This window comes from Megalobrama amblycephala, unplaced genomic scaffold (assembly GCF_018812025.1).
Source record: "Megalobrama amblycephala isolate DHTTF-2021 unplaced genomic scaffold, ASM1881202v1 scaffold561, whole genome shotgun sequence".
In the NCBI taxonomy this organism is placed as follows: domain Eukaryota; kingdom Metazoa; phylum Chordata; class Actinopteri; order Cypriniformes; family Xenocyprididae; genus Megalobrama; species Megalobrama amblycephala.
In genome coordinates this window covers 1-23,553 of record NW_025953471.1, presented here as the reverse complement: position 1 = coordinate 23,553, position 23,553 = coordinate 1, and the positions used below count along the sequence as shown (strand labels likewise).

The 23,553-nt window shown below is 39.1% G+C and overlaps 1 protein-coding gene across 3 annotated transcripts; it reads right to left on the bottom strand.

Annotated features, from left to right (window-relative positions):
* Window positions 1-236: 236 nt before the first annotated feature.
* LOC125262033 (cytochrome P450 2M1-like) lies at window positions 237-18,397 on the bottom strand. 3 transcript variants are annotated; one of them, XM_048180584.1, is made up of 9 exons: window positions 18,187-18,397; window positions 3,090-3,252; window positions 2,848-2,997; window positions 2,229-2,389; window positions 1,757-1,933; window positions 1,483-1,624; window positions 1,227-1,414; window positions 957-1,098; window positions 237-783 (listed from the first exon to the last, which is right to left on the bottom strand). In XM_048180584.1, exons 1-9 carry the CDS (start codon window positions 18,367-18,369, stop codon window positions 599-601), a joined length of 1,491 nt encoding a protein of 496 aa, XP_048036541.1. In that variant the 5' UTR covers window positions 18,370-18,397; the 3' UTR covers window positions 237-598. The 3 variants fall into 3 exon arrangements, with proteins under 3 accessions (XP_048036541.1, XP_048036542.1, XP_048036543.1); XM_048180585.1 differs by lacking the exon at window positions 18,187-18,397 and adding an exon at window positions 14,009-14,275 and having other exon boundaries at window positions 243-783; XM_048180586.1 differs by lacking the exon at window positions 18,187-18,397 and adding an exon at window positions 4,458-4,602 and having other exon boundaries at window positions 243-783.
* Window positions 18,398-23,553: the final 5,156 nt, after the last annotated feature.

The window sequence follows — 23,553 nt, the reverse complement described above, 5'->3', positions numbered from 1 at the left end:
GGAGAGACCCCAAAAATCCCAAAAAATGAATTGTGCTCTGTGTATTTCTGCAGACCTGCTTCTTCAGAATAAAACATTCTGCTCCAACCTCCTCCATTGTCTTCATTAAGAACAACAAAACACAACCAGAGTAAAACTGCTACACATGCAGCCACATCTCAGTCATGTGCAATTTCTCTTTTTTTTTCACACAATTATTATGTATTTAAAAATATATATATATTTCATATACAATGATTTACCAAAAAAAAAAAAAATTATTTAAAGAAAAAATGTACAGTCAGCACTGTGTTCCCTGATCCAGTAAGTTTTTGGTCACTTATATCTTCAGTGGTCCTACAGTGTTGAGTTTATTTTTTAATGATTCTACAAAATTCTGATTGTAGATATGATTGTAAATGTTACTACAATCTTTTTCAAGACGATCTGTGTGCAATTCAATAGACATTTTCACTGAAAGTACAAATCATTCCACATGGAATAAGCTCTGTGTGGATGTCTTATTGTAGGAAAATCAAAAAATAGTAGCTGTAGTTGCAGGAAAATGCAAGTTAAATGATTAATCTTTTCATGCAAACTTTGTGGACTGTTCCTTCCTCTATATCCTAGGAATGGCATAGCACTCGTATCTGCAGGGTATGCGGCCAAAACTGCTGGCTGCAGGCTTTGTGTCGAGCTCTTCTGGTGGCACCATTGCCTTGAAGGTGAAGTGCTGAAGGAGGGAAGTGAAGAAGAGAAAGAGTTCTGTGCGAGCCAGAGCCTCACCGAGACAAACGCGCTTGCCTGTCAAGAGAGCACACAGAAGTCAACAATTTTATTATCTGTGATTTGCCTTTTAAAGGTAACCACTGAGCAGTCAGTGAGGTTATGTTTGTCCCAGTATGACTAAAACAGTAAGAACTGTAATTATTTAGCATGTGTCATTTTTATAGTCTGAAATGCACAATGAAGCTCACCCATGCCGAATGCAACAAATGCATCATTCTTCATGAATTGACCCTCTTCATTCAGGAAGTTCTCAGGATCAAAACAATTTGGGTTCTTCCACCGTTTTGGGTCAATTAGCACAGAGGATAGCAGTGGAAAAACCATTGTTCCCTATGAGAAAGTTTATTTTGAAAATAGAAAGACAGATTTAATCTCTTCATTTAGCAATAGATGTATTGAATGAATGAACATTCTGTAAATATATCATTGTAATGGCGAGGCATTAAAGTGCAGAATACCTTAGGAATGACATAACCATTGTATTCAGTGTCACACATCATCTTGTGTGGGATAGCGATGGGGGCGAAATCCATGCTGCGCTGGACCTCGTGAATTACAGCATCTGTATACGGCAGCTTCTGTCTGTCTTCAATGGAGGGCCAGCGGTCCTTTCCTACAACATCATCAATTTCCCGCTGAACACGCTCTGTGCAGAAGAAGTCAAAGTAAAAACACACTTAATGTTTGGAAAGAGAAGCATTTGTTTGACCTCACCTTGAACATCTGGGTGCTTCATCATCAGAAGCAAAGCGTGTCTGATGGTGGATGAAGTGCTTTCTGTGCCGGCACTGAACAAGTTCCATACTATAGAAACCAAGTTGTCAAAATGATATTCTGTGTCAGACTTGTCTTTCTCCTGCAAAAGACAATCAAGACCTCAATAATTATCCTCTAATAATTATCTCAAGCAGAATGTGAAGGTATATTTAAATGAGCCTGTTGTCATAAAAAAAGCTAAAAAAAAGTACATGCTTCCATTCATTTTTACCTCTTTCATTTTTAGCACAAAGGCCTCAATGAAGTCCTGTGGGCACAAGGGATCCACATTATTCATCCGAGCCCTGGCTTGATGTTTACAGTACTCTCTGGCCTTGTCTGTGTCTTTAAACAGCTGGTGGTGTTTACCAGGAAAGAGACTGACCAGCTTAGGGAATACATTATAGATCTATAAAGAAAGAATATAAAGTTATTTATGCATGAAATATTCAGATAACTTATAAAACAATAATGTTATAATATTATAAATAATTTAATTCAGATTTAGCCAAACAAATTTGCCAAACTATTTGTCTCACATTTTACTTTAGCGTGATTGGACTTTTGACTCAAAACCTTATTTAACCTTAACCTAAAAATATATAATCCTTATAGTTATATCTCTAACTTCCCAGTGTGACAACTAGTATATACAGTATAATATACAGTACATGACAATAAAAAAGTTCTTGGGAGTGCAATACCTGTCCAAGAGGGCTGCTGAGTATAATGAAGATAGAATTTACTGTCTGAAGGAGAAACTTAAACTGTGGATCCTCAAATTCAAACCTATGGCCAAAGACAATGCTGCAGATCACATTGGCCACGGCATTAGACAGCATGTCTGCAGGGCTGAATGCAGAGCCTTGAAGGAGAAAAGAACACAAGATCAAGGTACTAAGATCAAGAGTTTAGAGTTTATGTCAACTGATTACCTGTATATAAAGAAAGACATGCAGAGAATGTTAAATGAATTTCTAAATATAGGTTTAGGAGGAACCTAAAAACATTCAGTCCTGTCAATCATCATTATGGGGTATATAAGCAGCAGTCACTGTGCCATCCCAGTGACAATTCCTCTTATCTAAAAATACCTCACATACCTCAGCATGAATCCAAATGTTTCCATGGCTGCGATGTAACATTTAATTGCTAACCTATTACTTATTTTGTAAACAAAGCTTTGTGCTTCACTCGTGTCATAATATTCACACACACACAAATAAATGTGTTTTGGCGTACCACCGCCTTTGCTACTCAGCCACCATGGTGGTGCGGTTACCAGCACAGCCTTAGGCAGGCAAACTTGTGAAATGGTTTTACCATTGCATTTTTTAATCATTTCCACAAGATATTCAGCCTCCTCCCTGACTCGTTCCTCGATGCTCCTGCGGCCCATTCCAAAGTTCTTCAGAGTCGTGAGAGAGAATTTGCGCATCTGCTTCCATCTGTGTCCACTGGTGGACAGAACACCTGCGCATAGAGAAAATGTTAACATTTTTGGTCTACTACTAAAAGAGAGATCAAATAAACCATGTAAAACTTTAGGAATCAAGCGACCTCACCATATCCATGTGTGATCTTCATCATCAGGGGATAATTGGCCCTGCCACTGAATTCCTCACCAAGACCAATCATAGTTTCCTTTAGGGCTTCATATCCAGAAATGATAACGACAGGTGTGTTTCCCAACCAGATGGTGACAACAGAGCCATACTTCTTACTGAGCTAAGGGAAGAAAAGTTATATGTGTTCAGTATGGGACATTTCAATGTTATATGTGTATTCAAATTACCTGTACTTCAAATCAGCTCAAACATTTGTGACTAACAAGCTCAAATGTAGTTCCCTTTCGATGCGTTTCACAATCATTGTGTCAGTTCACTGATGCTTATGGGGAAAACTCACAGACAAATGGCATTTCAGTCTGCCAAAGGGTGGGGTTGCCTATATAAGTCATGCATAAATGCCGTATTCTCAGAATCTTTCTCTTTCAGAGCGAAGATCATCTCTCACTGCTCTGAAGAAGACCAAAGCCTCTACTCGCCTCTTCTCGCCGTTGAACGAGCCTTGCAGCGGATTAACGGCGCTTCAGCAGAAAGCCGATTCAGTGATCTCCCCTGCGGCCATCCGGTGACTGCTAAAAAAGCAAATTTAACCGTTAATTTTCCTAGCGACGTTGTTGCAAGTCACGCCACGAATGCGGCTCGTGCAGGGCTCACCTGCCCGCTACAGACGAGCTCTCTGAGTGAATCTCCTGCCTAGGCTATGCTCACGCCAAGGCGGAACTTCTAGACTCCAGCTGCCTGCACTGCAAGAAGCTAAGCCTCGCAGCTCTGCATGCCCGGATCACGATCTTCAGTGACCTGCCTGCTCCCTCATCTCCTTCCCAACTTGAGCAGAGGCAAAAAAAGCAAAGCCGTCAGGCTGAGCAGCGAGGCGAAGCAACCCCACGTCGGCCTGGTGCCCGCATACCTTGTTCTCCCCTTAACATGGTGAGTTCCCTGTGCTTTTCACCCCTGAAGATCAGTGCCCCTCATCTGGTGTGAGTGGCATGGTTATGTTTGGCAGGTCTAATGACTCGATGTCTCTGGCCGACTACGAAGAGCGGGCGAACTACTGCTGCCTAAAGATGCTGATGACGTGTGGCCTCGTATGGAGCTTATACGAGTCCTCATCAAAGCAGTAGAAGAGCTTGGCTTGGACTGGTCGGCCCCTGAAAAGCCCGGAGCCGACTCAATGAATGGTTCCTGCAGTCAGGGCACCACCAGCAGGCCCCTTGCTAGCGTACCACCCCATTCTTCCCGGAGGTCCACCAAGAGCTCACCAAGACATGGCGCACCCCTACTTGGCGCACATCCACTCTTCCTCTTCGGTCACTCTTTCCACGATTGACACTGCCAAAGAACTACAAAGGGCTACATGAAGCTCACCCCAGTGGAAGAAGCTGTCGCTGCGCATCTCTGCCCGCTCACGGCTATCGTCTGGAAGACTAAGGCTAGTCACCCCTCTAAGCCCTGCAGGACCACATCAGTGCTTGCCTCCAGAGTGTTCGCCGCTGACAGCCAGGCCGCCTCCACACTGCATACAGAGAAGTTAGTGTTGTTAAAAGTTCCGACTTCGGTACCATGTCAACGGTACTGATACCGATTACAACATACTTCTTGACAGGCTGGAAAACTGGGTTGGGCTTTCTGGGATAGTCCTCAAATGGTTCAGCTCATACTTAGTAGGGAGAGGTTATTGTGTGAATATAGGTGACCATAAGTCTGAGAGGACATCCATGACATGCGGAGTCCCACAAGGCTCAATTCTGCACCGGTCCTGTTCAACTTGTATTTGCTCCCACTAAGCCAAATAATGAGAAAGAACCAAATTTCCTACCACAGCTATGCATATCTGTCACAGATGCCACAGAGACAAGAGGGTTAGATCCAAATGCAGTTTTAATTGAGTAATCCATAAACGTAATCCAAACAGGCAGGGGTCAGAATCCACAGATCAGTCCACATAAAACAAAGAAAACACAAACAGAAGCCAGTGACCATAAACAAAACCTAGATAACAAAAGCAGAAACAAACCAGGTATAAATAGACAGACACTAATGACCAAACACAAAACAGCTGAGTGCAATGACGGGATAATGAGTCTGGGAAATGGGTTATGGGAAATGAAGTCCGAAGTGGTGAGGCAATGGTCCGGGGTGGAGTGCCCTCTGGTGGCTAAATAGGGCACTCCAACTGGTGATCATGACAGTACCCCCTCTCTACGGAGCGGATACCAGACGCTCCACACAGCAAAACCCAAAAAACAAACAAAGAAAAAAAAAAAAAACTCTCAGGAGGGAGGTGGACAGGAGCAGAACCAGGGGGAGGGATGGTGGGCCAGGTCCAGAGTCCCTGACTGAAGGCCAGGGGGGAGCCGGAGGAACAGACCATGGGGGCTCTAGCAAGGCCGGAGTCCTGGCTGAGTGCCAGGGCGGTGCTGGAGGAACAGACCAGGCGGGTTGCAGCAGGTCTAGAGTCCGGGCTGAATGCCAGGGCGGTGCTGGAGGAACTGACCAGGTGGGTTCCAGCAGGTCTGGAGTCCAGGCTGAGTGCCAGGGTGGTGCTGGAGGAACTGACCGGGTGGGTTCCAGCAGGTCTGGAGTCTGGGCTGAGTGCCAGGGCGGTGCTGGTGGAACTGACCAGAGGGGTTCCAGCAGGTCTGGAATCCTGGCTGAATGCCAGGGCGGTGCTGGAGGAACTGACCAGGCGGGTTCCAGCAGGTCTGAAGTCCTGGCTGAATGCCAGGGCGGTGCTGGAGGAACTGACCAGGTGGGTTCCAGCAGATCTGGAGTCCTGGCTGAACGCCAGGGCGGTGCTGGAGGAACTGACCAGGTGGGCTTCAGCAGGCTGGAGCGGGCTCTGGAGCGGACCCACGGACTGGAGCGGCCTCTGGAGCGGACTCACGGGCTGGAGCGGGCTCTGGAGCGGGCTCTGGAGCGGACTCACGGGCTGGAGCGGGCTCTGGAGCAGACTCACGGGCTGGAGCGGGCTCAGGAGCGGACTCACGGGCTGGAGCGGGCTCTGGAGCGGACTCATGGGTTGAAGCGGGCTCTGGAGCAGACTCACGGGCTGGAGCGGGTTCTGGAGCGGACTCACGAGCTGGAGCGGGCTCTGGAGCGGACTCACGGGCTGGAGCAGGCTTTGGAGCGGACTCACGGGCTGGAGCAGGCTTTGGAGCGGACTCACGAGCTGGAGCGGGCTCTGAAGTGGAATCACGGGCTGGAGCGGGCTAAATAGGGCACTCCAACTGGTGATCATGACAATATGATACCCAGATCTACTTAACCCTAATGCCTAACGACTAGCCCCATTGACTCCCTGTGCCAATGCACTGATGAAGTTAACAGTTGGATGTGCCAAAACTTTCTTCAGTTGAACAAAGACAAACAAAGACACTGAAGTCAATGCATTTGGAAACAAAGATGAAGTTCTCAAGGTAAATGCTTACCTTGAGGCTAGGGGTCAAAAAACAGAGGTAGTGTTCAAGGAATCTTGGTGTGATTTTGGAGTGGGAACTTAGTTTCAGTAGTCATGTAAAAGCAGTAACTTAATAAGCATACTATCATCTAAAAAATATTGCAAGAATTAGATGCTTTGTTTCCAGTCAAGACTTATAGAAATTTGTTCATGCTTTCATCACCAGCAGGGTGGATTATTGTAATGGACTCCTCACTGGCCTTTCCAAAAAGACATAAGACAGCTGCAGCTTGTACAGAACGCTGCTGCCAGGATTCTGAGCAGAACCAGAAAATATGAACACATCACACCAGTCCTGAGTCCTTGCACTGGCTTCAGTTATGTTTAGAATTGATTTTAAAGTACTGTTACTTGTTTATAAATCACTCAATGGCCTAATACAACCTCAATACATTGCAGATACTCACTAAATATAAACATCAGATCACTCAGATCATCAGGATCAAGTCTGTTAGAAATACCAAGAGTTCACTCAAAGCAAGGTGAGTCCGTATTAACTATTATGCCAGCCGCAACTGGAACCAGCTTCCAGAAGAGATCAGATGAGCTCCAACATCAGCCACATTCAAATCCAGACTGAAAAACACATCTGTTTAGCTGTGCATTTACTGAATGAGCACTGTGTATTTTTGGTTAGGGCTGCCTGAATGGAAGAGTTGAGAGAATTGAGAAGCGAGATGGTGAGTTTTCGCATGCACCAGGTCCTTGGATGCAGGCTGGTGTCTTACCGAAAGCCATCAGAGGCAGATGATGTGGGAATAACTCCTCCCTATTGAAGGGTTGGAGGTCACTAGTAAGCCGGGAAGTTGCTACTAATGTGTCTGACAAGCTCTGACTCTTCCATTCATACAGTGGAGCCCCGAACTTATTGATTCAGGCAGTAATGGGCCACTGTACGTCCGACTGATTGCACTTTATCTTATTTATGTATCTTTTTTTTATTCTCTTAATTCTTTATATAGCTTTTATTTAATCATTTTTATTCTCTGCCTTTATTGTTATTTTATAATTAGTAGAGCCCTGTGGCAGACACAGCAGATTTAAGAGGAGAAAAACTAACTTTAATGTAAGAATTTACTTCATATATTTTTGTTATGGCAATTCCTGCTTTGTAATTAAACTCATCGAAGTTAAATTATGTTTATTTTATGTCTGTGTAGATATTTTTCATGCAAGTTGTTAGTGCCAATGTTTTGGCTGTTAGCTGTAACATGAGCTAGTTCATGGCTATAAGATTCTGGGTTAGTTGTAACATCAATGAAGCATGTTACAGCCAACCCCAAGTAAAGTTTTTAGTTGTATTTATGCTTCTTTTTTATTATTATTTCAGCATGCCTAGGTCAGGGGTGTTTAAACTCGGTCCTAGAGGGCCACTATCCTGCAAAGTTTAGTTCCAACTTGCCTCATCACACCTGACAGGACGTTTCTAGACCTTGATTACCTGGTGAGTGTTTAATTGGGGTTGTTGCTGAACTCTGCAAGATGGTGGCTTTCCAGTAGCAGGATTGGACACCCCTGGCCTAAGTCTCCCCTGCTACACAATCACCTGTCCCACTGGGGTGAGTTGCAACACTGGCTGATGATAGATGTAACAATAGTGAGAGGTAATTTGCCCAAATAAAATCCATGCTAATTTATACAAGAACTTTATTGAAGAACAAAGAATAACTAGAAGATATAGTTCGTAAACAAACTTTGATGTTGGCTTGGCACAAGCCTCGATGGTCAGCCTGAGGAAAAAGAGCCAAACACACATGTCTGTTCCATGTTCTGAAGGTGGCCCCGCCACAACGGCCGCTTTAAGAGGCGCTCAACTCACGGCCACTTTAAGAGGCGCGGCTCAGGCTCGTAAACTGTTTAAAACATGTTGTCACCCTGTATTTAGAGCTGTAACAAACAATTGTTTTGAGGATCGATGGATCTATTAATTGATCTATTATTCTTTGGCCCCACTTGATATTAGGTGTCTTAAACAGCTAAGTACTAACAATTAAATTAATACATAATCATTGTAATTTATGTTGTTATATTTCAAGGTTTATTTAAACTTTATTTGAATTGAATAAAATTCATTTGATTATTTGAATTGAATAAAATTTAATGTGACAAAAAACATTATATTGCAATTCTTTTAGGACTTTAAATTTAGCACAAAAAAACAACTGTCGTGTGTTTGTACTGTAATAGTCCCGTCACATTCAAATTTGCAAAATTTGAATGAAAATTTGAATTTTGCTCAAAATTTGAATTTTGCAATATCACATAAAAACCCTGGATGGAAACACAGATGTGTATGAATTCTAAAAATTATATGAAAAAAAGTATATGCCCAACGGAGACGTATAATGTTTTTCAAGGCATCTGCATAAACTATGATGAATAAATCCCTTGATGCGCACCAAAAATCTCACATTACTTTAACAGAGGATGTGATTGATAACTGGACTCATTGGAATCATAATAAGGTTTTGGTTGTAATTTTTTTAATTAACTGTTAGAGCTATCCCCGTCCCAAACAGCCATAAGACAGCTAACTGTTTTAGCTTGTGGGTTTGAAGTTATCATGAATGCAAAGCAAATTAAACTAGAGAAACAGGTACTTTAGGTTAAGTAAAATAATATAATTACTAGGCAAAAATAATCTTGATTAAAAAATTTTTTGGTTGTAAAATCTACAATGTTGCTCAAAGTCACGTCACTTCTCCCGTGAGCTCAAAAAGGTGATGGGAGTGTATGATGACGACATAACCACAGCTGTTTTCTGACAGTGTTACGCCTGTTTCACACTGCAAGCGTGAGCGTCGCGTGAGCAGCCCGTGAGCGTAACTACACAGTCACTGCAGCTGCAGAGACGCGCGAGTATTCACACTGTCAGAGGTGGGAAGTCCAGGGGTCAGAGAGTAAAAGTCCTGCCATATTTTTATTCCACCCACTGAAGCATGAATGAGATAAATAAGTGTTTAATTGAGTGATGATTGACCATTATTGAAGACACCTGATGATAACAAGCAGAATCACCAAAGGAGAAAATCACTATTTTTAAGTTACCATCATCGAGGTCAGGGTTTGTTTTAGTTGAGTTCTTGACTTTGTAATATTAGAATTTGTTTGGGCAGTTTTAACTGCATTAAAATCAACCTGACAAGCAAAGTTAAAGATGATCAGGTAGTGTTGGTTATGTTTTCACAGAATCATTATTTGATCTGAATCTTTGAACTCATTTAGAGCCCAATCTTAGTTAGATTTACATTATTGATTTTTAAAGTTCTGATTTAAAAAAAAGTTTAATTTAAACACACAGACATCAAGAATCAGTCTGTGAATCTCAACAGTGGTGAGAGTCATAAAGCATGTTGCAATGCATTCTGGGTGCCACCAATCAAAATTCATCCATGCCTCCCATCATGCATTGCTGCATGAATAAATTATGAGCTGAATTGTCTTAGTAATTTTCTTTATTCTCATTATTTAAATTTTGAGAAAGATCGGGCTCTAAACGAGTTCAGATCAAACAATGATTATGTGAAAACATAACCAACACCACCTGATCATCTTTTAACTTTGCTTGTCTGGTTGGTTTTACTGCAGTTAAAACTGACCAAACAAAATCTAATATTACAAAGTCAAGGGTCAAGAGCTCAACTAAAACAAACCCTGACCTCGATGATGGTAACTTAAAAATAGTGATTTTCTCCTTTGGTGATTCTGCTTGTTATCATCAGGTGTCTTCAATAATGCTCAATCATCACTCAATTTATCACTTAATTATCTCATTAATGCTTCAGTGGGTGGAATAAAAATATGGCAGGACTTTTACTCTCTGACCCCTGGACTTCCCACCTCTGCACACTAGAAGCGTTTGTACAGTGTCACAGCAGCGGCTCTAAGCTGCATATAAAATGAGCATTTCTTTACAAAGACGACTATAAATTTGTTTTTATAAGCTGGTCATTTATAAACTTGAGAGTCTTGATAGTTTGTTAACATGGGGAGGTGTACAACATTCTCATATAAACGTAATAAATAAATAAAAATAAATAAATAAAAGCCTTGTGTCATCCATTGCTGCACACGAATGAGGTAAGCTTTGTGTTTGACATCATCTGCCGCGTGCACGTTCAGAAGACAGCAAACTCGCCGAAAAAAAGCCAGCAAACTCGGGTTTGATTTAGGTATGCTGCAGCCTATATATATATATATATATATATATATCTGTGTAATAACTAAAATAATGTTTATATATCATATTTTCTGGCTGGTTTACTTTAGTTTTTTATAATACACCATACTTTAACCCAAACTGAATTAAAAACAAGTTTATATGGGTAAGTCTTCTATAATTATTTTTGATTCTTAATTTTCTTTTCTGTCATACTCAAATTCTTGTTAAAACCAGTGGCGGTTCTAGACCATTTCAACTGGGGGGCCAAGCTGGGGCCAGTTGTACTGTTAGAGGGGCCAGTTACATTTAGACCTTATTGTTGTCATATCATTTTCTGCACTATCGTTAAGGTTTTAATGGTATTACTACTCTTACCGATACTGCTTATCGATCCGGTAATTTAACCGTATTCTTATTGGTACTTTTTGTTTATATATAATATAATATAATATATAAAAAGAGCTGAACTAACTTTGCTTTATATTATATAGTGTCCGGCATTTTTGGTCTTTTATTTAAGATACAGTAAGAACATGAACAAAGAAACAAAGTAAAACAAACTGACAAATACAATAAAACAAAGATACAAATGAAAAAAAAGTGCTGCATTTGTTCATGTGTTCAGTAATATAGGCCTAGCCTATAAAAGAAATCTAAGTAAAGTAACCAAACGTAAAATAACACTGCATGGTTTTCACAGTATAAATTAATAGATTAATGCCTATTAAAGCTAACTATATTCAGATGAAGAGCTGTAAGAGATTTTCTCTTTGCATTTTGTTGTTTGATAAACATTGATGGCACAATCGTCAGAAGGTGACTTCTGTCACTTTAAGACAATATATATTAACACACATCGGATTTTCTCCCAGCTGTCCATGTACACTTACGATATAAACTGCGTTTAAGTAGTTAAACACGCTCCAATTCGGTCCTTTTAACACATTTTTGTGTGTATTGGATCGCTTGGACGTGCACCTGAAGCCTAAAGTGTAATTTGTTTGTCGATTTGCGATCAGTTTTGGAGCGCGCGCCGCACACACATTTCAGCCTGAGGAACAGCGTCTCTTGCGCGGATTGTTGTGCTTTCAACGTTTTAAACCGTTGATAATAATTATCAAACATTTACTGCAATTTAGCAACAGTACAGACTGCATTTTACAACAATCACCGATTGTGGTGATTCTGACGTTAAGTTTGGGTTTAGGGAGGAAAGAACGCGCACAGCTGTGAAGAGAATGAAGGTGCTAGACGAAACTAGTTTTTAATAGTTTTACCTCAGATATCTTCTGTCTGATCCTTGGAAGCCAAAATCGAAATAAAAAATCAAATTAGCTTAATATCACAGGCCTAAAGTGTAAGCAGACGTTTTTGTTTAGTTCTCTCCTCCATCACCATTAAACAGGGCTTTCACATGAGCGGCTGCGCGCGCTGTAGCTCCTCTCTTCTGGATTGCGAAAGCAACAATGCATCATAGACAAATGTCCTAATATTATTGCATACAGACTCAGCTGGCGACTCTGGCGAGATAATTTGCAAGATAATGTCTATATAGCAATAATAAATGAACGTGTATTTTCTTCATAATTTCTCCAGTACCGATAGCAGAACCGTTAGCGTCAGAGCTTATCGATACACAGGTCTTTCATAATTTAGCCCCGGGGCCAATATAATACCGGGTTTCGGTACCCATCCCTAGTTACATTTCTGTTCCCCGTTGCCACTGTCTAATAATAACGGATGTAAAAAAACAACGATCGCAAAAAAACAGTTTTGTAAAAATTACTTCACACTCCATATTTAGGGGAGCCACAAGGGGGTCCAAGCTTGTTGTCACAGGGGCACTGGCCCCCCCTGGCCCCCCACTAGAACCGCTAGTGGTTAAAACACATTAGACATGCGTATTCTGTGCATTTTGAACACTTTGTATGTGAAATTATATTTATTTTGTCCATCAAACGTGTGCTTTTACTTTAATTGAGCGTCAGCAGCGCAGCAAAAATAGACTCGGCGCCGAAACCCCCCGCTTCACTGCTTTACGCGCTGCTCCTGCTGCCTGTGTGAAGGCCGGTTTGCACTGCACGCGTGTGCGGCGCGTTACGGCTGCGACGCGGCTACCGGAGCTGATACGCGGCCACTCTAGTCAATGCTCGTGTTTACACCAGCCCGCGGCGCGGTGCGTTTGAGAAGCGTCCCAGAAGCGGCTCGCCGCGCCGCTTCGCTAAAGATAGGCGCCTCACCTATTTTTGACGGACGCCGCGTCAAAGACGCGCAGCTCAAATACAAAATAAAGTCAAAATAATCACCCTGAGTAAACTCCCGCTCATATTTCACTTCACTACGATGCCAGAAACTGACGACAAGAGATTCGAAGTTGAAAAACTTGAAATTTCTTTGTTTTTGTTGTTCATAACTGGAATATTAAGTGTAAAATTATTATTAACTTCATCTGTATAGCTACATCAAAATAAATTATGGCATAGCAATAAACACAATTAAACCGGACAATATATAACAATTTAGCCATTAAAAACATGAAAAAAAAAAAATCAACGAAAACAACGTTGGACATCTAGTGGTCTCGCGAATCCAGCCGCTTCGCTTCTGAAATGCTTCTGGTGTGAGTTGACACCGCTCAGAGGACGGAACAAAACATATCTGATCGCATTATGCAAGTAAACACTGTTCATTTTTTTAAAATAAAATAATTGTTTTGAAATGATACAACTGAACTGTGAAATTGAAATGTTTCCTTTTGGCATGAATATAGCTTGTTGCTGGCATGGCGTTAAATCATTAAAAAACAACAACAACAACAACAACAACAAATTCTTTATGTAATGTACTAAATGTACAAAGTAGTTTAAATGTGCATAATTTCTTTTTTTTTTTCACAATTTCAGGTCAATCCATGTTCATTTTGCCCACACACAATCTGCTGTGCTGCACTTGCAACCGCGTGCAGTGTGAACGCTCTAATCCGTTAACATGGGTGCATAAAAAAATACGCAACGCATACGCACTGCAGACGGATTATGTGTGAAACAGGCTTAAACGAGGCTTGAAACAGGCTTACTGACCCCGTGTTACAACACTCCCCGGTCCCCCCCCCCCCCCCGTATTATACTTTTTTTCATTCATTTAGTTTTTGTATTCTGTGCACTTAATGGTTAACTAGTTTATCTGCACAGTCACAAACACCTGCGCATCTTTGTAAGCCTTGAACACACAATCATAGGCTCCAAGCAGTTACTCCAATAATTTTACTGAATAATAGTAGTGAATGGACCTACTAACCTCTAGGTAATATTTGTAGGCTTCCTTGACATTAAATTGAAATAAATTTCCCACCAGTAGATTCGGAGCGGGTCCTGGTGGCAGACGCCCAAAATTGTTCTTCTTTCCTCAAATCTTCCACAGCAACAACAGAACCAAGACAGTCATGACAACAGACACTGCATTTGTCTTCAATGCCAACAATATATCCATCCTTCAGATTTCTCTTGACTGAGTCGATTCGCAGAAAGTAACCTAAACTGACGTTTGTTTCTGGGTTGAACTTGGTAACGCAACACAGCGCAAGTAAACAGAGGTGGGAAGTCCAGGGGTCAGAGAGTAAAAGTCCTGCCATATTTTTATTCCACCCACTGAAGCATGAATGAGATAAATAAGTGTTTAATTGAGTGATGATTGACCATTATTGAAGACACCTGATGATAACAAGCAGAATCACCAAAGGAGAAAATCACTATTTTTAAGTTACCATCATCGAGGTCAGGGTTTGTTTTAGTTGAGCTCTTGACCCTTGACTTTTTAATATTAGACTTTGTTTGGGCAGTTTTAACTACATTAAAACCAACCAGACAAGCAAAGTTAAAAGATGATCAGGTGGTGTTGGTTATGTTTTCACATAATCATTATTTGATTTGAATCATTCTCAGAACGTCCCCACTGGTGTTAAGGCTGTTGTCTAGTAACATTCCCAGTACATTCAGAGACGGTCACGATGTGGAGTTCTTTTAAGGTTTGGGGGACATTATTTGGCGGACCTTCACAGATCATTCAGGATGTTCTCTGAACGTTTAGGGAACAATACTTTATTTGGAAATGTTCTCAGAATGTCCCTGCTGCCCTTGTCAAAAAATTGAATTGAAAATTAGAGCTAAACTGACTAACTAAAGTGGCTGTTCAAACAAAAACTATTTACTACTTACAGAAAAAAAAGCTCTTTACAGGTAATTCCTGGATTAATATTATGAAACCTTTTCTTTAAAATGCAAATCTCTTGCAGTAAGTCATTAGCTGACAACAGCACATGCATGAGCTAATAACTGCTGTATCACTGCATCAGCAACTACACAGTTACTGTCTTTAAATAAAGCAGCAGAACATCAGTGTTTCTGGATCATCACTGACTGAAGTACAGGCTTCTCTCTAGATCTTTGCATCTTCACTTATTACAAACCACTCAAACTTTGTTTCTTTCATACAAATCTTCTTAATCAGGTGTTGATGTTTTATCAAAATTTATAAATGTCACCGTTACAGAGGTAAGCGCTTGCTTTAGTTGGGCTCCTGACCCTTGACTATTTAACTTAAATATTTCTCCAATTATAGTCACAGTGTGCACATTTGTTACAAAAAAGAAAAAACAAAAATTTTATCAAATGGTTTCTCATTGTTAATGACTTCATATTATTCACAGATCTATGAATGTTGCAAAATCCTGTCCTTTGACAAAATTAAAGTTATCATTGTGTAGAAATTATTCAGACAGCATCATTTAGACTCACACATACATCAAGATTCTGTGTATAACCCTCTACAATGGTGACAAAATTTTCAGATAAACAGATCAACTCTGAACATCACAAAACAAGCTACTAAAGTCACAAAAACGATTTTTGTTTAGTGTCACCATTGTTGAGGATTATACGCTGATTCATGATGTCTGTGTGAGTCTATTAGACACTGCTCAAAACTCTGTCTGTATTATGATTTAAAAAAAAAAAAAAACCTCAAAAAAGAAAAATGAACTGTTAATACTGTACTGAGAATGTTACTAAATAATATCCTTAACACAATGTGGACGTTCTGATAATGTTCTGGTAAAGATGTGGAGTTCTTTTAACGTTCTGGGAATGTTTAGGGCACTATTGCTATAGGACGTTCTGATAATTTCCCAAATGTCCTCTTTGTAACGTTCTCGCACGACCATAAAATAACCAAAACAGAACGTCCCCCTAAACTCATATCGGGAACGTTATTAAATGACCAACAGAGGACCATGTGGGAACTTTCTGTTAATGTCCCAAATGTTTTCTTTGTAACGTTCTTTTTTACCTTAAAATAACCAAATTGGAACGTCCCCCTAAAGTCATATAAGGAACCTTGAACTGCAGCACTTTCATTTCCAAAAGAGGACTTTTATTGCCCAAATGTTCTGTAAAATTTCAGAATTTTCATCAGTTTTAGAGAACTTTTAGGTAACGTTGCGCAAGGTCACAAATAGAAAATAATAAAGTTTGAAGTCACCGTTATGGAGATGAGCGTTTGCTTTAGATGGGCTCTTGATTTTTGATATTTTAACATTAGTTTTTCTCTGGTTGCTTTAACTGTCTTTTCAAGACACTTTTGTTATAATAAAAATTTTTTTTATAATAAATTTCTTTTCAGATGAATTGGGTTGTTTAGTGCTGGTGATTCAATTATCATGGAGTGTCCTGATTCACTGATCATCACCAGAGTCTAAACTATGAGTGTGTTATATGTTAGTTTAGCATTAATTAATGATTAGTTTTATGAGGGTTTTTTGTATTCATAATACAGACAGAGTTTTGAGCAGTGTCTAATAGACTCACACAGACATCTTGAATCAGCGTATGAACCTCAACAATGGTGACACTAAACAAAAATCGTTTTTGTGACTTTAGTAGCTTGTTTTGTGACGTTCAGAGTTGATCTGTTTATCTGAAAAGTTTGTCACCATTGTTAAGGATTATACGCAGAATCTTGATGTCTGTGCAAGTCTACATAATCATGTCTGAATAATTTCTGCACAATGATAAAAACTTTCAAATTATCAAAGCAGGACAGGATTTTATGCATTGTCGTAGGACTACAACAACATGAAAGAAAATACAATATTCACAGATCAGTGAATAAGACCACTGTATGATGATAAAGTCATCAACAATGTCCAACCAAATCCACACTCTCAAAAAAAAGATGTGTTAATTAAAAACACATTTTTTTGTTTTATTTTTTTTATGACACAAATTGTGTAAATATAACATATTAGTGTGTAGAAAACGAACAGGAATAACACATGGTTGAGTTAAGAGTGACACAAAATGTGTTGTTCTTAACTAGACACACAGATGTGCTAAGATATAACACAAGTTGTGTGGTTTTTAATACATCTATTTTGATCAGATTTTTTTTTCTCACAACTTCTTTTGTAACAAATTGTTTAGAAACACACAGCTACAACAATTGGAGAAAAAATAGAGTTAAAATGTCAAGGGTCAGGAGCCCAACAAAAGCAAGCGCTTACCTCCGTAACAGTGACATTTATAAATTTTGATAAAACAACACCTCATTAAGAAGATTTTTATGAAAGAAACAAAGTCAGAGTGGTTTGTAATAAGTGAAGATGCAGAGATTTAGAGAGATCTGTGTTCAATGTTGTTTCTGTTATCTGAGTTTTGTGAGGTTACCATTGTGCTGGAGAGTAGATCCTGTGCTTCAGTCAGTGATGATCCAGAAACACTGATGTTCTGCTGCATGTTGCTTTATTTAAAGACAGTAACTGTGTAGTTGCTGATGCAGTGATACAGCAGTTATTAGCTCATGCATGTGCTGTTGTCAGCTAATGACTTACTGCAAGAGATTTGCATTTTAAAGAAAAGGTTTCATAACATTAATCTAGGAATTACCTGTAAAGAGCTTTTTTTTTGTAAGACATTTATGAAAAAATTAGTTTTTGTTTGAATAGCCACTTTTGTTAGTTAATTTCAAGCTCTAATTTTCAATTAAATTTTTTGACAAGGGCAGCAGGGACGTTCTGAGAACATTTCCAAATAAAGTATTGTTCCATAAACATTCCCAGAACGTTTTGAATGTTCTGTGAAGGTCCACCAAATAACGTCCCCCAAACCCTAAAAGAACTCCACATCGTGACCGTCTCTGAACGTACTGGGAACGTTACTAGACAACAGCCTTAACACCAGTTGGGATGTTCTGAGAATGTTCTGGGAATGTAAAATTTCTAGCAGGGATGTATTCAGTGGGTGAAAAAGCAAACTGAGAATGAGGCACCAGAAAATAAACAGAGATTAAAATAATCTTACACTCATTTACAAGCATTGGTCTTGTCACAAATACAGTTCCAGTACATCCTTGTCCTGAAAACAACCATCCAAGCACAGACAGCTACTGCTAATTAAGAAATTAATAGTATACAGAATACTGACCTTTAGGTAATACTTGTATGGTTCCTTGACATCAAATTGAAGTAAATTTCCCAGCAGTGGTTTAGGAGCAGGTCCTGGAGGCAGCTGCCCAAACTGCTTTCTTTGACTCTTCCGCAGCAATAACAGAAGAAAGACAGCTATGACAACATATAATACATTTGTCAGTGACAATGTCATATCCATCTTGCAACTGATGTGAAGACAAAGTGTCTGTGCTGTGACAAATAACGGGCTGTTCACTACTAACTGTTAATCTTTACACAGACACCCACTTTAAAGTCTGGTAATGTTTTGGAGGAACATTCTGTGAAATTTTGTCATGTCCACAATTGATATTAACTATGGTTACCAACCATGGACATGATTTGAAAAGGTTAAAATGGTCCTGAAAAAATAGTCACACTTGTATTGTTCACGGTCAAAAATGACTGCATTGGAAATGAATGGGAGATGAATTTAATCTATTGGAATTGGTACTGTGCCCAAAAATCTTACTGAAAGCTCATTTTTTGAGATAACCTCAAATTTGGAACACAGCTTTTTTAGATTTATGGCTTTTATTTTCTCACAGTTTTAGAGTAAAAAATGTTTTGGAAAATATAGATTTCATAATAAAAATTTCATAACAATAAATGTAAAATTTCGTCTTTAAAAAGAGACCAAACTTAAAGGGTTAGTTCACCCAAAAATGAAAATTATCCCATGATTTACTCACCCTCAAGCCATCCTAAGTGTATATGACTCTTCCTTCAGACGAACACAATCTGAGATATATTTAAAAATATGCCTGCTCTTCAAAGATTTATAATGGTAGTGAATTGGTGTGTTTTGAAGCCCAAAATGAATGCATCCATCCATCATAAAAAATCCATAAGGTCCAAGGGGTTAATAAAAAGGCCTTCTGAAACGAAGCGATGGGTTTTTGTAAGAAAAATATCCATTATTTAAAACTTTATAAAGTAAAATAACTAGCTTCTGGCAGACGACCATATGCATCACTTTGCGGTGGAAGAGTGAACTCTGACCTGATGCATGTGCAATGATGAACATGGAAGTGCAGAGAATAGAGCAAAACAAAACACCAGTCACAAATTAGAAGTCTAAAATGAGATATTTTAAAAAGAAATGTTGGAGGATTTCGATATAAGAGAAGAGGAACTTCGGTTTGTTGCACAGTCATATTCGCTTGAACTGCAAGAGGCGTCTAAGCTTACAATACTCCTACATCCTGAGTCATCATCGCATCAGTGGTAACTGATCATTTGGCGCAATTCGACTTGCGCAGTATGCATACGGCCGTCTGGCGGAAGCTAGTTATTTTACATTTACATTACATTTAGTCATTTAGCAGACGCTTTTATCCAAAGCAACTTACAAATGAGAGTAGTAGAATCAATCAAATCAACATGAGAACAACAGTATGTAAGTGCTGTGTGAAGTCACAGTTATGTCAGTAAAGTGCTCGTAGCAAGGAATTTTTTTTTTTTTTTTTTTTTAATAAAATAAATACACCAATAGATGGAAGAAGAATAGAAATCAAGGTAAGTGCTACTATTACTGGGTCAAGTGCTGACGAAAAAGATACGTCTTTAGCATTTTTTTGAAAATGGCTAAAGACTCAGCTGCTCGGATAGAGCGTGGTAGGTCATTCCACCAACCAGGAACAGACCCGGAGAAGGTCCGTGAGAGTGATTTTGTGCCCCTATGTGATGGCACCACAAGGCGCCGTTCACTTGCAGAACGCAAGATTCTGGAGGGAGCGTAAGTCTGAAGTAGCGAGTTAAGATATAGCGGGGCGGAGCCAGCAGTCGTTCTATAGGCAAATTTTAAATGATAAAGTTTTAAATAAGGATATTTTTCTTACAAAAAACCCATTTCCTTGCTTCAGAAGGCATTTATTAACCCCCTGGAGCCGTATGGATTATATTTATGATGGATGGATGCATTTATTTTTTGCTTCAAAACAAGCCCCCCATTCACTACCATTATACACTGCGTTCCAAATTATTATGCAATTGACATATCAGTAAGATTTCAGTACAATAAACATTCAGATTTTAGTTTTTCTAAGTTAAAAAAAAAAATGTTTGTTTGTTTATTTATCCATGTCCTTTTAGATAACTGGTATCAATCTCAGACAAATAATTTGCCAGATCTATGGAAACCCTACTTAGAGGTTGTTCCACATTATTAAGCAAGTCACAGTTCTCATGCAATATGGGGAGGAAGAAAGATCTTTCTGAAGATGAAAAGCATGAAATGGTGCAATGTTGTGCAAAAGGCATGAAAACAACTAATATTGTGTGAAACTGAATGGAGATTATCAAATTATCATAAGATTTGTGAGTGATTTAGAGCACAGCAGAACTCGGTCAGATAAAGGCTTATTAATTAAAGTTCCTATCAAAAAATTAATTGTATTAAAAGGGCAGCTATAAAAAAGCCAGTGTTGAGCAGCAAACAGGTATTTGAAGCTGCTGGTGTCTCTGGAGTCTTGAGAGCCTCACCATGCAGGATGGCAGTTGTGCGTAAAGATGCATTTTAGACACCACTAACCAAACCTAACAAAGAGAAACATTTACAGTGGGTGTAGAAATACATTTTCAAACAGTTTTATTGCTGTGGTGTTTTTTTTTCAGCATGGGATAGTGCATAGTGCATTGTACTATGCACTATCCTCCTTTTTATACCATAGCTGAAAATGGCCAGTTATGAGCTCCACATATCTTGCAAAAGTCATTTTAATACCCTCCATCTCACTTCCCAGTATTCCAGCCCAAATAATCACCCACCAGCTCCTTGCTGACGTCGCAGTCTTGTTGGAACGTGGTGGCCATTCACCAACCATCCAGAAATCCATCCATTTAGACCATCCATTGTAGTACAGCATTAGTCAGTGAATAAAACTATTTAATGAGTCTTTTTTAAATGAGTCTTCATGTATTTCTAAACCCACTGTAAATGTTTCTCTTTGTGAGGTTTGGTTTGGAGTGCCTGAAATGCATCTTTACGCACAACTGCCAGCCAGCATGGAGAGCTCTTGAGACTCCAGAGACACCAGCAGCTTCAAATACCTGTTTGCTGCTCAACACTGGCTTTTTTATAGCTGCCCTTTTAATACAATTAAATTTTTTGACAGGAACTTTCCTCAATAAACCTTTATCTGACCAAGTTCTGCTGTGCTCTGGATCACTCACAAATCTTATGATAATTTGATAATCTCCATTCAGTTTCACACAATATTAGTTGTTTTCATGCCTTTTGCACAACATTGCACCATTTCATGCTTTTCATCTTCAGAAAGATCTTTCTTCCTCCCCATATTGCATGAGAACTGTGACTTGCTTAATAATGTGGAACAACCTCTAAGTAGGGTTTCCATAGATCTGGCAAATTATTTTGTCTGAGATTGATACCAGTTATCTAAAAGACATGGATAAATAAACAAACAAACATTTTCTTAGAAAAACTAAAATCTGAATGTTTTTTGTACAGAAATCTTGCTGATTTGTCTCTGCATAATAATTTGGAACGCAGTGTAAAGCTTTGGAGAGCAAAGATACTTTTGAATATATCTCCGATTGTGTTCGTCTGAAAGAAGACCGTTATATACACCTATAGTATCGCTTGAGGGTGAGTAAATTATGGGATAATTTTCAACTATCCCTTTAAGTCTGTGCTCAAAAGCATTCAATATTTATTACAGTTTAAAGCTGCTGTCCGCAGTTTCCTCTTTGTTCCATCTCTGTTTGAAACATGCAATTGCAGTCATATGCGGAACAGTTATCTGTATGTGCGCTGTGTCTCGGCACAGCTCGTCAGCGCGGATGAATCTAATGTTTGCTGTCAGTCACCGCACCGGTGTGGATACTGAACTTCAGAATCACAGATTTTACGTCTTGAAAGTATGACCAATATAAGAATTTTCACTGGAAAATATCATCTGAACAAGTAAGTAACATTTCTGCCACGTTTGTTCTGACCAACTGAGGAAAAAAGCATTAGGCTTACAATAAATCGCGCTGCCAATGATGATTAAATCTAACGATCTCTTAGCTCGGATCATGCCAAACCGTGCAAATTATTATTACTGTTATATTGTTCTCAAATTGTTAATGTTAACAACATCAGCACTGCGTGACTGTATTTAGTGTGTATTAGCGTTACCTGTAGATTTCAATTTCTGTAGCCACTCCACATTCCAAGTCTTTTGCTTTTTGACTACGGCTGAATCTCCAGTTGTCACTGATGATTGTCATTTGGATCTTACTGGATTACAATCCGCCATCAAAATGATTAGTTTAATTATTTCAACTGCTGTGAGAAAAGGCTATAAATGTGCCGCTACCGGCAGCTTCCTCACGATATAACTGACTCGACGGGACTGCTTCCTTTGTTTACGGACGTAACGTAATGACGCACAGAGGAACCGCTGCATGCTTGAATTTCCCGCGGAAATCCGCCATGTCGCTCTTATTATAAAACATTATTACAAGCTTACCGTTGTGAATCGAGACAAGATAATTAGATAGTTTTGAACACTGGCTGGTTATGTACTTGTTCAAAAGTTGACTTTGGATAATTTTTAACCAAAAAAAGTTGCGGACTGCAGCTTTAAGAAATTTTAGTTTTCTGTTTTTGGAAATTTTATTTTCATAACATAAAATCTGATTTTATTTTACAAAACCAATTCGCTAATAAATACATGCTTGTGAACGAGTTGGTAACCATTGCAACACCTGTTTTTGTTACAACTTTCTTACTTTGACAAAACTGGACTTTATTGTAGATTTACATAGGCTACATCATTAAACCTTCCCACGAAACAATATGTTCTAAGAACGTTTTGCTAACGTTCCTATTAAATTATGAAAATGTTATTTCTCAATGTTCTTTGAATGTTCAAAACGTCTAGTTTTTTTTAAATGTTTTAAAAACGTTTTTTCATGGTTATGTGAACGTTGAGGAAACATTTCATTTGATCATTTTGGAAACATTATGGGAATATAATTTTTGAATATTCTCTGAATAGGCTATTCTGTATACCAATTAAATGTTTCAGGAAACAAAAAAAAACAAAAAAACGTTCCATGAACGACGTAGAAGTATTTTTTTTTTTTTTTTTTTTTTTTTTGCCAACTGTTAATGTTTTGAGGACATTATTAAAGACCAAATAGCCTAACTTTGAACCAATATCGTTCTATTAACTTTACAGGAATATTTTGCTCATAACTTTAAAAGAACCTTGTTAGAACATAAGCCAACAAACAAGTTGCTTGTTTGCTGAATCAACGTGCGTCTTATTTAAAAAAAAAAGTAAAATAGCTGACGGTTTGCTGTGCTTGGAGGCGCCAAATACAATTTTCA

Bases quoted from the DNA above. Each gene is read 5' to 3' on its own strand.
- LOC125262033 (XM_048180584.1), bottom strand. From the start codon at position 18,369: ATGGATATGACATTGTCACTGACAAATGTATTATATGTTGTCATAGCT. The intron at 1,415-1,482 runs GTGAGGTCAAAC...TCTTCTGCACAG, and splicing joins GAAGCACCCAGATGTTCAAG to AGCGTGTTCAGCGGGAAATT. The intron at 784-956 runs GTGAGCTTCATT...CTCTCTTGACAG, and splicing joins ATTTGTTGCATTCGGCATGG to GCAAGCGCGTTTGTCTCGGT.